We start from the raw sequence: 16,845 nt of genomic DNA on the forward strand, positions 1-16,845 counted from the left end.
AGCGTTTATACCAAGTTTTCTTGCTAAGCTAGAATACCCTAACCAATAGGCCACTACAACCCAGGCAGCACGCCGCCATTGGACCAATCTCGGACCAACATCGGCTAACATCGGCACCGACGTCGGGCCGACGTCGGAAGTGCAACTTCTTCCAATGTCGGGCCGACGTTCAAGCCAATGATGGGCCGACGTTTTGCCGATGTTTTAGCCAGTATGCAACCAACATTGGGCCGACGAAGGCCCATCGTATTGCCGACAAAGCCGCCAATGTTCGGCCAACATTGGGCCATATTTCAGACAATCACATGCCATTTTTACGCCGATGTTTGCTGCACGACGAATATTGGCTACTGATTGGCTTGCCATTATGTAACCATTATTAGTAGGGAATTTTTCTTACCGGAAGATTTAAACAATATGCCTCGATGACCCGCTCTTGTAGCTTTGTAGCCCTGTATACCTGGGGCAACAGAAAATTGAATGCTGAGAACTGAAAGCAGTTACTTGATCTATTTCATCTTTTATACCTCATTCCCTTTGCTAACACTAGAAGTGTAGTTTATTTTTTTACCAATTTATCTTTTGCAATAGCGAGTGCTTTATTTGGTACTGGTATTTGGTACAGCAGATCGAAAAAAGTCGTTAGGAAGTAAATGTTGAAAGCGTATGTCCCCCACTTGCAATCCCCACATATGTCCCCCACATGGTAATCGACAGTATTCATAGTTTAGAGCATTTTTTTTGTAACTAAAACATGGTGATGGTGCTTCCGAATCAGCATAAGCTAGCCGAACAGTGCACCACCGACAGCCTGCAGACTATTTATTCTTTGTTTTTTTTTATTTATTTGGTACAACAAAAAATGTATACATTGAAAAATATATATACACAACTAAAAAAGGCCCGCTCTACTGCAGGTCAGGTTGCGTTGGGGGCACAGTGACAATGGTGCTGTCAAGGCCCTGGCTGCTGTGGCTGGGCAGGAAGCCAGCTGCCGCGAGCAGCCGATAATCTGCACTCTGAGAGTGGGGATCATCGGGCTGCTCCACAACAAATTCTTCTCTGAAGCGCCGCTTCCTGCCCCCACAGCGATCACCAGACCCTGGCAGCCACCTCTTAATGAAGTTGAGGGCCTCCGCCTGGTCGCACCCAGCTTTTTGGCAGATGACATCTGCATACAAGAACAGAAATACCATAGTACACATGAAGCACTGCAGTACAGAGAATACACAAGGGTACACACACATAAAACAATGAACAAGTCTAACCTGTCACTAATCTACAGAGCCTCAGGTTCACAAAGGCCCTTTTCCCTTTTCTGCCATGAAGGCTGTACAGCACTTGCACGTCATGTGCCAATACAGCCTTCATGGCATTCACACCAATTTTTCGGAGGCCACGTCCCCCAATCTGCAGGAGGTGCTTGCACTGTAAAAAAATGCAAGAAGCATAGATGGGGTAAACGCTACAGCACATCGAAATGTTTTCATGATAAAATTCTGCAAGAAGAGGACACTGAAAACAACAACTTGAATTTTTGGGCATCACATTTCATTGTTTTTTTACGCTAACTTCAACTCACTTGACCTAAAATGGTTTCCACATCAGCCCTCTCACACTCAGTGTGAGAACCTTTCAGAGTCCTTCTCTGAATGCAGTTTCGCTGTTATGAAATCAAATACAACACTGTTATAACCCTTAATAAATATTGATTCTAGCTATGAAATAGTACAATTACTTTGCACCACGTTTCTTCGAGGTTACAATGTCTTTGCTTGAATGTTGACCAGGAGTAGCTTCTACAGGTGAAAAACGATAAAATATGTGGAATTCAAAAAGAAGCTTGGACATGTTTTTAATCAATGCATTGTAAGCAGAGCACAACAAGATAAATGAACATGATCAAGGCGTACTAAGAGGCAACCTTAGAGCGACCAAATCTTGGTCATAGATGAAACTGATAGAAAAATAAAGGTCGCACAAGATGGTCGCACCATTTGCTGTTTATCTTTTTCTGTGATAGCCAACAAAGAGGCATGTCGCTATAGAAATCTCATCACAATAAACAAAGGTGCATTTTTCTACACACTGCGAAATTGGGTGCATGTTAGATTTTTAAAAAAGTAAAAAATCGGCTAACACAAGGCAGGGTGAACTGTAGCTCAAAGTAGACAGAGCCGCAGCGGACACGAAATAGGGTGATAAATGAACAAAATTACTGAATGTCTGTTTTAAGCAGGCTATTGCTAGTCACTGCCCATCAAACACACGATGCCGCCTACATCGTCTGCTAGCTTAGGACAGTTCACTCGGACTTCACAGACTATAGTAAATACAGTCGAATCTCATTAATTCCAACACACTTAATTCGAACTGACGCTGTGGTCCTATCAAAGCTATACCGCGCTCCGAAAATGCTCTCAGCACCCCGCCCAATCCTGCGGTGGCACTTCAGACACCTCGTCGCTGTGCTTGAAGAAGAAAATGAAGAAAAGGAAAGAAAAGACTGCGGTGGAATGTTTGCCAAATGCCAATCTGCGACATTCCTGTGCCCCGCTTCGGCTTTTTCTGTCCCTGCCACATAGAGACCCTTCTCCTCTTAACACTGCGCATGAAGAGAAAGAGGGGAAAAAAAGCTGTCGCAGAGAGTTGGCTCTCTCATGCCGATCTGCAACGCGCCGGTGTCACGCTCCCCTGTTTTTCGTTCCTGCTATGTAGAGACTCTTCTCCTTTCAACACCGCGCATGAAGAGAGAGAGAAAAAAGAAAGCTGCCGCGGAGTGTTTCTCTCTCGAATGCCGATCTGCTTTTCTCCAGGTGGAGACACTCCTCCATTCTCATCATGTGCTAGCCACGCTCCGGCTGCAGCGCAGATGGTAACAGTGGAAACACAGTTGTCTTCCAAGAGTGTCAGCACTGGACATTGCCGCGCTCAACTTCTTTTGCCAGGAGAATACTGAAGCCGAAGTACAAATGCTTTGCAAACTGCACGCAAAACTTGTTGACTCGTTGCAAGGCCAACGTGTACAGACATGTATTGACTACTTTAATTAATCACGGATGTCCTGTAATTTGTGAATAAAACTTCTTCATGCACATGCATCACTGCATGGTGAGCCCTCCGCTCGTTTACCGTATTTACTCTATTCTACCGCGCCCTTGATTGTAACGCGCGCCCGGTTTCCACGACAAAAAAAAAAAAAAAAAACCTAAGACATCGGTTGCAACGCGCACCCCCTTTTTTCTCGTTGGCCCGCTTGATCACACCACTGGCGAAAACGACTCTTTTTGAGAGCGTCTTCCGTTTAAATATGAAGTACGGGGGAAGCTTATGCCTATCTGACGTGCAACAAAGCATTGCTGTCACTCTAGTTTTACCGTGGCCCGATGTCAGTACACAAACTTGCTTCGCCCCCTTCTCCTAGACGGTTGTGGTGCCAGGCATGTCGAAGTAAAGAGGCGTGTGATCGGCATTCCCGATTTGCCCAAGCAGGTAGCCGTTGTTGTGCCGCAAGTTTAGGAGGAACCTCTGAAGACTCTGAAGCTTTTCTTCGTACTCCTCCGGCAACTTCCGGCATATGCCCGTTCGCCTTCGGAGGGAAAAGCCTTTTCTCTTCATAAAGTTCGTTAGCCAGCACCTGCTCGCTTTAAAATGGCTCTGCATTAGCACTTTTTCTAAGGCTAACTGCATAGCCTGCACTTGGAGCAGTTCTGTCGTCACGGGCCGCTGTGCCGCTCACTGCTTAATCACATACTCGCCGAGCAGCTCTTCAATTTCTGGAAACCGACCCTGCTGTGGTCCACTGAAGCCTTTGCGTGAATCTTTGCTGTCGACAATATTCTGCTTTTGTTTCCACCAGTCCCGCACGCACGTCTCGGGAACTCCGAATGACCGCGATGCGGCCCGATTTCTGTCCGTTCCGGCACACGCGACGACTTTTCTTTTAGAAGCAGCATTGTGGTGCACTCGTCGAGTTTTTGGAGTCGGCCCTACCATGCCGTCGATGCTAAGTGCATCAAGATGACGACGAACTCCTCAGCACACGTATGAAGTGCTGCGCATGGGAAACACATAGGCATAAATGACCGACGCGCCATGCCGACGCACGTAGGGGGCGGCCATTTTGTAAGTGGCGATGGCAATAGAATGACCATATTCATTTTTTTTTCGTACTCGATTCTACCCAGGCAGCACGCCGCCGTTGGACCAATCTTGGACCAACATCGGCTAACATCGGCACCGACGTCGGGCCGACGTCGGAAGTGCAACTTCTTCCAATGTCGGGCCGACGTTCAAGCCAATGATGGGCCGACGTTTTGCCGATGTTTTAGCCAGTATGCAACCAACATTGGGCCGACGAAGGCCCATCGTATTGCCGACAAAGCTGCCAATGTTCGGCCAACATTGGGCCATATTTCAGCAAATCACATGCCATTTTTACGCCAATGTTTGCTGCACGACGAATATTGGCTACGGATGTGCGACCGACATTGGACCAATCCAGGGCCACATTGCAGCCCATCAAATGCCGTTATTACACCAATGTTTCCTGCACGACGAATATTGGCTACTGATTGGCTTGCCATTATGTAACCATTATTAGTAGGGAATTTTTCTTACCGGAAGATTTAAACAATATGCCTCGATGACCCGCTCTTGTAGCTTTGCAGCCCTGTATACTTGGGGCAACAGAAAATTGAATGCTGAGAACTGAAAGTAGTTACTCGATCTATTTCATCTTTTATACCTCATTCCCTTTGCTAACACTAAAAGTGTAGTTTATTTTTTTACCAATTTATCTTTTGCAATAGCGAGTGCTTTATTTGGTACTGGTATTTGGTACAGCAGATCGAAAAAAGTCAATAGGAAGTAAATGTTGAAAGCGTATGTCCCCCACTTGCAATCCCCACATATGTCCCCCACATGGTAATCGAGAGTATTCATAGTTTAGAGCATTTTTTTGTAACTAAAACATGGTGATGGTGCTTCCGAATCAGCATAAGCTAGCCGAACAGTGCACCACCGACAGTCTGCAGACTATTTATTCTTTGTTTTTTTTTATTTATTTGGTACAACAAAAAATGTATACATTGAAAAATATATATACACAACTAAAAAAGGCCCGCTCTACTGCAGGTCAGGTTGCGTTGGGGGCACAGTGACAGTGGTGCTGTCAAGGCCCTGGCTGCTGTGGCTGGGCAGGAAGCCAGCTGCCGCGAGCAGCCGATAATCTGCACTCTGAGAGTGGGGATCATCGGGCTGCTCCACAACAAATTCTTCTCTGAAGCGCTTCCTGCCCCCACAGCGATCACCAGACCCTGGCAGCCAACTCTTAATAAAGTTGAGGTCCTCCGCCTGGTCGCACCCAGCTTTTTGGCAGATGACATCTGCATACAAGAACAGAAATACCATAGTACACATGAAGCACTGCAGTACAGAGAATACACAAGCGTACACACACATAAAACAATGAACAAGTCTAACCTGTCACTAATCTACAGAGCCTCAGGTTCACAAAGGCCCTTTTCCCTTTTCTGCCATGAAGGCTGTACAGCACTTGCACGTCATGTGCCAATACAGCCTTCATGGCATTCACACCAATTTTTCGGAGGCCACGTCCCCCAATCTGCAGGAGGTGCTTGCGCTGTAAAAAAATGCAAGAAGCATAGATGGGGTAAACGCTACAGCACATCGAAATGTTTTCATGATAAAATTCTGCAAGAAGAGGACACTGAAAACAACAACTTGAATTTTTGGGCATCACATTTCATTGTTTTTTTACGCTAACTTCAACTCACTTGACCTAATATGGTTTCCACATCAGCCCTCTCACACTCAGTGTGAGAACCTTTCAGAGTCCTTCTCTGAATGCAGTTTCGCTGTTATGAAATCAAATACAACACTGTTATAACCCTTAATAAATATTGATTCTAGCTATGAAATAGTATAATTACTTTGTACCACGTTTCTTCGAGGTTACAATGTCTTTGCCTGAATGTTGACCAGGAGTAGCTTCTACAGGTGAAAAACGATAAAATATGTGGAATTCAAAAAGAAGCTTGAACATGTTTTTAATCAATGCATTGTAAGCAGAGCACAACAAGATAAATGAACATGATCAAGGCGTACTAAGAGGCAACCTTAGAGCGACCAAATCTTGGTCATAGATGAAACTGATAGAAAAATAAAGGTCGCACTAGATGGTGGCACCATTTGCTGTTTATCTTTTTCTGTGATAGCCAACAAAGAGGCATGTCGCTATAGAAATCTCATCACAATAAACAAAGGTGCATTTTTCTTCACATTGCGAAATTGGGTGCATGTTAGATTTTTAAAAAAGTAAGAAATCGGCTAACACAAGGCAGGGTGAACTGTAGCTCAAAGTAGAGAGAGCCGCAGCGGACACGAAATAGGGTGATAAATAAACAAAATTACTGAATGTCTGTTTTAAGCAGGCTATTGCTAGTCACTGCCCATCAAACACACGATGCCGCCTACATCGTCTGCTAGCTTAGGACAGTTCACTCGGACTTCACAGACTATAGTAAATACAGTCGAATCTCATTAATTCCAACACACTTAATTCGAACTGACGCTGTGGTCCTATCAAAGCTATACCGCGCTCCGAAAATGCTCTCAGCACCCCGCCCAATCCTGCGGTGGCACTTTAGACACCTCATCGCTGTGCTTGAAGAAGAAAATGAAGAAAAGGAAAGAAAAGACTGCGGTGGAATGTTTGCCAAATGCCAATCTGCGACATTCCTGTGCCCCGCTTCGGCTTTTTCTGTCCCTGCCACGTAGAGACCCTTCTCCTCTTAACACTGCGCATGAAGAGAAAGAGGGGAAAAAAAGCTGTCGCAGAGAGTTGGCTCTCTCATGCCGATCTGCAACGCGCCGGTGTCACGCTCCCCTGTTTTTCGTTCCTGCTATGTAGAGACTCTTCTCCTTTCAACACCGCGCATGAAGAGAGAGAGAGAGAAAAAAAAAGCTGCCGCGGAGTGTTTCTCTCTCGAATGCCGATCTGCTTTTCTCCAGGTGGAGACACTCCTCCATTCTCATCATGTGCTAGCCACGCTCCGGCTGCAGCGCAGATGGTAACAGTGGAAACACAGTTGTCTTCGAAGAGTGTCAGCACTGGACATTGCCGCGCTCAACTTCTTTTGCCAGGAAAATACTGAAGCCGAAGTACAAATGCTTTGCAAACTGCACGCAAAACTTGTTGACTCGTTGCAAGGCCAACGTGTACAGACATGTATTGACTACTTTAATTAATCACGGATGTCCTGTAATTTGTGAATAAAACTTCTCCATGCACATGCATCACTGCATGGTGAGCCCTCCGCTCGTTTACCGTATTTACTCTATTCTACCGCGCCCTTGTTTGTAACGCGCGCCCGGTTTCCACGACAAAAAAAAAAAATAAGACATCGGTTGCAACGCGCACCCCCTTTTTTCTCGTTGGCCCGCTTGATCACACCACTCGCGAAAACGACTCTTTTTGAGAGCGTCTTCCGTTTAAATATGAAGTACGGGGGAAGCTTATGCCTATCTGACGTGCAACAAAGCATTGCTGTCACTCTAGTTTTACCGTGGCCCGATGTCAGTACACAAACTTGCTTCGCCCCCTTCTCCTAGACGGTTGTGGTGCCAGGCATGTCGAAGTAAAGAGGCGTGTGATCGGCATTCCCGATTTGCCCAAGCAGGTAGCCGTTGTTGTGCCGCAAGTTTAGGAGGAACCTCTGAAGACTCTGAAGCTTTTCTTCGTACTCCTCCGGCAACTTCCGGCATATTCCCGTTCGCCTTCGGAGGGAAAAGCCTTTTCTCTTCATAAAGTTCGTTAGCCAGCACCTGCTCGCTTTAAAATGGCTCTGCATTAGCCCTTTTTCTAAGGCTAACTGCATAGCCTGCACTTGGAGCAGTTCTGTCGTCACGGGCCGCTGTGCCGCTCACTGCTTAATCACATACTCGCCGAGCAGCTCTTCAATTTCTGGAAACCGACCCTGCTGTGGTCCACTGAAGCCTTTGCGTGAATCTTTGCTGTCGACAATAATCTGCTTTTGTTTCTGCCAGTCCCGCACGCACGTTTCAGGAACTCCGAATGACAGCGATGCAGCCCGATTTCTGTCCGTTCCGGCACATGCGATGACTTTTCTTTTAGAAGCAGCATTGTGGTGCACTCGTCGAGTTTTTGGAGTCGGCCCTACCATGCCGTCGATGCTAATGCACTACAAGATGACGACGAACTCCTCAGCACACGTATGAAGTGCTGCGCATGGGAAACACATAGGCATAAATGACCGACGCGCCATGCCGACGCACGTAGGGGGCGGCCATTTTGTAAGTGGCGATGGCAATAGAATGACCATATTCATTTTTTTTTTCGTACTCGATTCTAACGCACATGCGATTTATGAACTCTCTTAACCGGAAAAAAGGTGCGTGTTAGATTCAAGTAATTACGGTAACTTTCATTATTTTGAACTTCTTTTAATTTGAACAAATTTTCTGGCCTCTTTGAGTACGAATTATTCATATTCGACTGTAGTACAGTGGCTCATGAGATAACCTGACTAGTTTGTTTCCCGAAACACAGTATCTTAAAGCAGTACTAAATTTCTGCATGTTACATAGGCATATTAAAAATCAAGAAATATACACCAAAGCCGCAGCCACAGCTTTACTCTGCACAGCTGCCTGTGCTGCCTCCACTTCTCCAATTGTACCAGCAGGCAGCCGGGGAAGGTCAGAGGGGCGCTTTGCTGGCTGGGCGTGCTGAGGCACGGACAAGAGCCGTACCTTGTGCTTCAGCTGTCGCACCTCCTGCAGAACCTCTCTTTGTTGCTGCCGGATGCCAAGTTGGATCCGCAGGATCCGTAGCAATAGAGCTGAAACATACAAGAGTACATACCATATTTACTCGCACAATTTGCATCCTCACATAATTTGCTCACCAGTATAATTAGCCAGCCTGCTTTACTACAAGAAACTTTTTGCTCGCATACTTTGCCTTCCCCAACCAGCCCGAGCCACCTTGCCAGCACACACACAGACATATTTGACTTCATGATGCTCTGGTCAGAAACATCTCTTGTCGAGCAGGCGAGTGCAGTCTTACACAAAATGGACTGGGTGCAAGGTCCCTTCTTCCATGAACTTTTATGCTTTCCCTAGAATATTGAACTTGAAAACTGAAACCTGTTTATGTGTAGTCCGAAATGCCTAAAGGTTTGCCTCCTATCTTCCCACCTTTTCCACGGCAAGAATGTATTCCCGAGACACAGCACAGATGTTGAACGCGTGCAAGGACCTGTCACATCAACAAGATGAGGCAGGTTTTCGCACTCATTTTTTTTTTTTCCGTTTCGCCATCTGGCCATTGCGTTTTTACCGTTCCTTGTGATAGGCTACAATAATTATATATGAGGCAGATTGCTGTTATAAAGCTTACCGAAGAAAACTGAAACCGTGCTACCGCTAAGCACATCAGCGTGGAGTTCTTCGACATGCAATATTCAGTATGGGAGCCAGCAGAAGAGTGCGTTGAATAAGACTTAGCATAGAAGCTTGGGTGTGTTGGTTAGATATCGGAGGGAACACAACGCAATAGAAGACTGGGACAAGGAATGGACACACACACACATGAAGGGCGACACACACAGCACTGTGTTGGCATCGTGCTTCCTTGTCTGCATCTTACTTTACGTTGGGTTCCCGACAATTATTGGAGAGTACTTATGTTCTCTGGTATAACCCTGTCGTGCGAACTGGTTTTTGTGAGCACTGTTCGGAAGAACTTCAAGAAAATGGGGGCATTTGAACAGGCTTAGCAAACAAATGACAATCCGCTTTGAGACAGCTGTGACAGCGCCTGCAACATATATTCCCAGTTGAGCTTTTAGGCCAGCGATTCCTACTAGCTTCGCACATGACCGGATTGACAAAAAAAGTACACATAATACGCCAGTATATACCGCATTTGACTCTGTAGCTTTGATGAACCAGGCAGATACACAAATTTATCCAAAACTCCATTGATTCTGTTGCAAAATTATTCAACAAACAAATTGCGATGTTATCCATGTTACTATACGATTGTGGCACTTTACCATTGCAGCTTTCCAGGAGGCACACATAGTGCAGCGTTAGTTCACCACACGCAGTTAATTGTATGCAGTAGGTTGCTCACAGCAACTGACTGCATGCAATGGTGAACATCTTGCATGCTTGCACCGCTGTTTCAGCATGCTGGCTGCTTCCCATACGGCTATCAATTGATGTTCACAAAATTGGGAAGATGAAAAAAGACTACACGGTGCCCTCTGGCCACCCTATACTCCAAACCTCCAGCCAACAAACAAACAAAAGAAACAGAAGTATGCAAATGAATATTATTCCTAATGCAGCTGGAATGGAGTGTAGTTTTCACCAATTCTGTTTGTTAAGTCAATATGGAGTGAGTTAACTCCATAAAGTAGCTTTTCTCATAACAGTGTTCACTCTATTGTAACACAAGGAGTGACTTCATAGCATCTAGAAGGAAAAATAGAATCTTCAGTATTTGATAGAAATGTGAGGCTCTACCTTAAAACAACAATAATCTGGAAAAAAACTCATTACATTCGAAAAAAAAAAAGGTAGCACAGTTGATCCCCTTTACAAGAGACACTGATGTAACAGACAAACGGGGATAAGAGGCACCAGTGTGCAGGCTGACATTTGGCCCATCATGCATCAGGCACTCCGTAGATGCGCCTGTGCAGCCGGGAGCCCTGCAGTCAAGCATGCTGAGCAAGACTGTTGACCACTGTACAATGACACATTGGCACAAAATTTCAAAACTTCATTTCACAGACTTCTGCAAAAGCTTCTTACACTCTTGCATAATTTTTGCACAAGCTTCTCTCATTCTTGCGTGATTTTCGTCAGAACATATAAGTGTTGGAAGTTGTATGTCCCCAAAAACTTGCACAATACAAATAGCATACATTAAAGTCTATCACTTAATACGTGCATAGTGTAACAATGAAAGGAAACTCACGCATGGTTTGCTCCGAGCCTTCCCCGTGCGGTGCTTCCTTGAGCATTGGAGAGCACTGTACAGCTAGAGCAAAGTAGCATCAATCCAGTGTTAATGGCAGGCTAACAAGACAACAAAACTAACCCCCATATTCATAAACGCTCCCCGACTCGACTTTCACCCTTCACTTGACAGAGTTGAGCACTGTGCCGCTGCTCGTTTGAAAGCGACGCTGCGCTACTCGAGAATCACAGCAGATTATTGCTGACATGCAGCAATTTTCTCTGCTTAAAGACGCCGCTCCCATCAGCCATCTCAAGTGAAGGTGAAGCGTTGAGTGGAGGGACGTTCTAGAATACGGGGGTAAGATTGGTTGCAAGAACACTACAATAGACACACTTAATTTTTACACTTCATCTATATTGTACAGCTACACACATTCTGCATCCTTATAATGCAACATATGCATACAGGCTTATAAGGTAAACACTGTAGGCTGCTCAAATAACACCTACACCAAAAAATTACCGAAAAGTGGCCATGCGCAAAGTACTTTTATTTGAAACTCACAAAACTTTTGCGGTGATGGAGAATAAATAAGACAGGTTACGCTTGGAGGCACATGAGACCTTCGCAGCTTTTATAAAGTACAAAAAACAATATGGTATGTGTGTGTGTATGTACACATGAAGCTTCAGCCTTTACATACGGTTTCTTGAAAGAATCGACTATGAATTTTATGGCACCTGTGTCCTTCAGCGCAATTGAAAGCCTGCTGATCAGTGTGTGCAATTGTGGAATAGTTACATGGGAAATGGCGTGAAACACCTAAAATCAAATTTTTCTAGCTAGGAAATATGCAGCTGTGTATACACAACACATGCTGCAAACAGTGGGAGGTGACCACAAGAGTGATTTGAGTGCAAGCGGCAGTATTCCGCATTCATGCACCCCGCCATTTTCAACTGTTGCCCAAAAGCAGCACCACTTCAGCGTGCTACTTTTTTTTTTACATCATAAACAGCACGGAATACAGCGAGGATGAAAACAACATATGAAATTAAATTTTGAGCATATTTATGGTGCGAATGATTGATTGATTGATATGTGGGGTTTAACATCCCAAAACCACTATATGATTATGATAGACGCCGTAGTGGAGGGCTCCGGAAATTTAGACCACCTGGGGTTCTTTAACGTGCACCTAAATCTGAGCACACGGGCCTACAACATTCCCGCCTCCTTCGGAAATGCAGCCGCCGCAGCCGGGATTCGAGCCCGCGCCCTGCGGGTCAGCAGCCGAGTACCTTAGCCACTAGACCACCGCAGCGGGGATGGTGCGCATGAAAAAAAAAAAAAGGCCTTTGTACAACGACGAATTCATAATTTGCCTTCACGGACCTTCTGTTAGGCTGCACCACATACAGATTTTTTGTGGCTTTCAAAAGAGATTTGAAAAAAAAAAAAAATAATAACCGTGTTTACTCTCGTCATGAGCGCACTCACTAAGTCACCCTCATTTCAGTCGCCAAAATTTTGAATTTTTTTTTCTTCCACATATTAAACACACACACCTTACGTTCATCCGCTGAAGTCCCACGGGCTCCCTCCCCCCCCCCCCCTTGTCGCCTTCGCTCGCTGCCACGTGCCATTTTATTTTTGTTTCTATTTGTTCACGGAACGTCCCCTGTCTTTTTTAATTATCTCTTGTAACATATGTGGCATTATCTTGTTCCCGAGGTGCCACAGGTGCTCTGCTATGTAGATGCACCATTAAACTAGTATTTTTGATCAACTGTGCATTTCTGATGTTTACCTTGCAAGTACGTAAAACTGGCATGCTTCTCGATCTACGATACACATGTGGCTTGTCTCACTTTGAAGGAAAAGTTAGCATACAATGGTGTAAATGCTTAGAATTTGAAATATTGAGGCAGCAGCACACCGGAGATGATCATATGGTAAAGAAACAAGTGCTGCCTTATTACTGGCAAGTTGTCACTTATATGTACAAATAAATTTCGCGAGCTAAAAAAAGTACAAAAGCACAGCGAGGCTATGATGTGGTTCAACCTGTGGATTCGCTTCATTTATCACGCCATATGATGAAGCTTCCTTTGGTAAAACTGCTCAGATAAGAAAAAAAGTTTGCTGTCCAATACAGCAACTATACAAAGTGTGCACGTGCATCTCGCAGCGCCTTTTCATCACTTCCGAAATGCGCCACCAACATGCCCGGGCACCAACCGAATCTATTGCCTACAACTGCCATGTTGTCTCCTCATGCTTGCACCCGCTTAGTTTTGCCTCACGATGCAAGTTTGAGAAATTATGAGCTGCTAGTGAGGCAAGTTGATTTAGTAGTCCACGCAGAGGGAGCAGAGCTTAGGGTGTTTCTTCGCTGAAAGTTATAACCTGAAATTGAGAACGCACATTCCGATTTTCCTAAAAGTACCAGCGTATTTGGCTGGTGCAGATTAACAAAAGCTACTTGAATAAACTTTGCAATATTTGCATCTTCAGGTGCAACTTCATTATGGGTAAGTGCCATAGCCAAGTATTTACCTGCAAACAGATATAGCTTACCAAGATACTGTACATACAAACTTGTCCTCAGTTAAAATCATGATGGCGAGGAAGGCGTTTAAAATCGTGATGGCGATCGCGGAGATTTGGTATTGCATTGAAACAAACTATAAAGAATGGGAAACAATATTAGTGCACTTTGAAGTATAGCCGATCGGTTCAAGTTGGGCGTCAGGATTTTTTTTAATTAGTCAATTAATTCTATACACGGTCTCTATCATGTTCAGTGACTCCACTGTACATTAGCGTACAACAAAAGCAAAATACAAAGTGAAAAGTGTGTTAAAGCATACGCGAAAAATAAAGTGATGACTGGCGTTACCGCGGCATACACCACGCAAAGTCTCTATCTGCCTTGTATAATATTTTCCTCGACTATTTCCACAAATTGCAATCAAAGAGGCTCAAGCTCAACATCAGCACTGTTTAAAACACTTGGGGGGGAAGGGGGGGGGGGCATTGCTACTTTGGTGGCGTAGGCCGTGACATTATATTCATAATATTATATCTCTTGTAAACTTGCCTAGCTCTGCACGACTAGTTTTCGATGGGAGCAGCTGCGCTTCGCACATCCACTCTTGAAATTGCGGCTCGAGAGATTTTGAGCTTTCACTTGTTTTTGGGCCAGGCAATTTGTAGTGAAAGCAAGATAATAGGCCCTCATAGGTTGTGGCGGGCAGCCGGTGTACGCCGTGGCTGGTATATGTGTCACACATCTTGATTATCTGGTCTTGTATCGAGTGAACGAGCGAGGCCTTCCTAATCCAATGAGCTCGTTAAAGTAAGACAACAAAAAACCACAATGCTTCCACATCGTTCACAGCAACAGATGACGAGCCCCCAACAAACCGCACTGCAGCACGTGAACTGCCGTAGGTACCCAGGGAGTTACACGGGCATGGCGGGAGAGGGCGACAACGCCAGAAGTGACATCACAAGAACACTATGTATAAAGGGGACATTTAAAGACTTTTTTCCTATTTTTACACTTTGTGCACTGTTCTGTCACAATTTATAGCTCAGAATAGTTGTATTTTGAAAAGGGCACTAATTCATAAGCCCAATGGTTCAAGGATGGGTGCATTTAGGGGGCCCATTCTACGTTTTACTTATGCCCTTCAAGAACTTGCTTACAGGGCCAAAGTCCTGTTTCAGAAAGAACACGCTAGTGCGTGGCCAGCAGTCCGTCAAGCATTAGTGCTGGTGAGATTTGGAAATGCAGCGCATGAGCATCCTCATCTGCTACTTCTCTGCTCATGCTCTCGGGGCTTACTTGCGAGGCACGGTCCTTCGCACTTCTCATTTTCACACTGTAAATCAACTGATACCAACTCTGCCTTCCATTATTTAATAAACCAATATTTCATGGTCACAAGGACGAGCTTAAAATGTTTGCTACATCAGACCTGAACAGCATTTTGAGTCATCGAAACTTGCTAGTTGCAGTGAGCATTATGCGAAAAATATGATGTGCTTTACGGTGACAACTTGCAAAACACTGCAGCAACGATTAAAATCATGCATTTTTGTGCTCACAGGAAATCCCTGAAGCAGGAGGCACTGGGCTTGATAAATTGCGCAGCTAAAATACGGATGCGCTTTCCAATGCTGTCATGCGTACAGGCGAAGAAATGGCAGACAAAACTGGGCGCACCCCGATTCTATGCGCATGCGTCCCATTCACAAGCCTCGTTGCCAGTTAGCACCACATGGCTAACTGTCCATGAGCTCGCTTGTTTCCTGTAACAGTGGACCATACGGTACACCTATTTAAAAACGAGGATAGAATGTATATAATGCAGCATCTGATGAAGCCATGACGATGTGTTGCTGATGAAATATGGAACTCTAGTTAGTACCCTTATTGTTAACCAGCCGACCGACTAGCAAAAAGATTTGCGACTGAAATGATGGCATCGATACCTGCCCTTAAAGGGACACTGAACAAAGTTTTTGCCACCGAGATTTTCAGCCAAAGCAAAAGATTGGGCCATGAAATTCATAGACAATAATAATTTCAAGCAGAAACTACGAAAACATACTGAATTTGATTAGCCTTTTACAAAATGCCGCGTCTAGCTCTTGAACACGGCGTTTTCTAAAAGGTCGCGACATTTATTTTTCAAGTTTTTTTTTTGTTATTCAAGACAAATCTACGGTGCATTGTTCACAGAAAACAAAATTGCCTCGGTAAGATTTCTTTGCGAGCAGCTTACTAATTCTAAGGCAGGCGCGTTGATTCGTGAACTGAAGGATGCGAGTGATCGATCTTGCCTGCTAGTGGCTAGGCGACAAAGGCTTTACCTCATGTCCTGGTGTAGCTAAGTCACGCAAATGGAGCAGAAAATGTGCATTATCATTTATTTCACCTAAATATCACACGTATGTGACTTATTGCCGGTGACAGGTGATCAGGATGAAGTCGACAAGTTGCAAATCTGAACAAGAATTCACTCGAATGAAAAACCAACCTATACTCACGTGCACGGTGAAGTCGAACACGTCGTCCGTCAATGTTGTCACTGATGCCCGAAGGAAAAGAGAAGAGGACAAGCGACGGGGTCGTCTCTTCCTATAAAGTCGGCGGAACTGCCAGAACGGCCAACACAAAAGGCATCGGGTTGACATTCCTCCATCTGGGCATCAGTCGCTCCACCCGGGCATGCAGCTGCTACTGGTTCTACTACTATCCTCTTCCCCGTGCCTCTTCCCGACATTGCAGTGTTGCTGCCATACTCGCGAACCTTTTTAAATTAAAGCACGCAATCATGTATTATCGTGCGCCATACTAAACTTAAAAACAGTGCGCCGGTACATGAGATCACGAAGCGCGGTCCACGCAATCACAAGAGCAATTAGAGAAATAAAACAAAGAAAACAAAAATGTATAAAATATTTTGTCTCAATACGATCCGCAATCCAGTTTCCTGCAGCGGCTTTTGGCTCTGTATGAACGGCCAAGCCAGTGCCAAGCCAAGCTTGCGTCCCTGATCAGCTGTTTGTTTCCATCGAGAATTCAACAGTGAACTGGCAATTTGTTTAGATGATATTGCTAAAGGGCTTGAAATTGAATATTTCTCTACGTACTACTGCTGTACTTTTCCTCTCTGTTTCATGATCACAGTGATGAGATTGAGGAGGTTACAATTTAGAAAACAGCAAGTGCAGCTCAAGCATTGCTAGTATTGCTGTTTCGGTAATAAAATGTTACAAAGATTTTGCCCCGCGACCTGCTTGCCGTG

General features: G+C 44.9%; 1 protein-coding gene across 2 annotated transcripts; it reads right to left on the reverse strand.

Annotated features, from left to right (window-relative positions):
* Positions 1-821: 821 nt before the first annotated feature.
* LOC142818074 (uncharacterized) lies at positions 822-16,502 on the reverse strand. Of its 2 annotated transcripts, none has more exons than XM_075896328.1 (5): positions 16,085-16,502; positions 11,039-11,093; positions 8,797-8,885; positions 1,269-1,428; positions 822-1,171 (listed from the first exon to the last, which is right to left on the reverse strand). In XM_075896328.1, exons 1-5 carry the CDS (start codon positions 16,229-16,231, stop codon positions 909-911), a joined length of 714 nt encoding a protein of 237 aa, XP_075752443.1. In that variant the 5' UTR covers positions 16,232-16,502; the 3' UTR covers positions 822-908. The 2 variants fall into 2 exon arrangements, with proteins under 2 accessions (XP_075752443.1, XP_075752445.1); XM_075896330.1 differs by having other exon boundaries at positions 11,039-11,101; positions 16,085-16,225.
* Between the last annotated feature and the right edge of the window lie 343 nt (positions 16,503-16,845).

The sequence above is a fragment of the Rhipicephalus microplus genome, chromosome 5 (genome assembly GCF_043290135.1).
Source record: "Rhipicephalus microplus isolate Deutch F79 chromosome 5, USDA_Rmic, whole genome shotgun sequence".
NCBI lineage: Eukaryota > Metazoa > Arthropoda > Arachnida > Ixodida > Ixodidae > Rhipicephalus > Rhipicephalus microplus.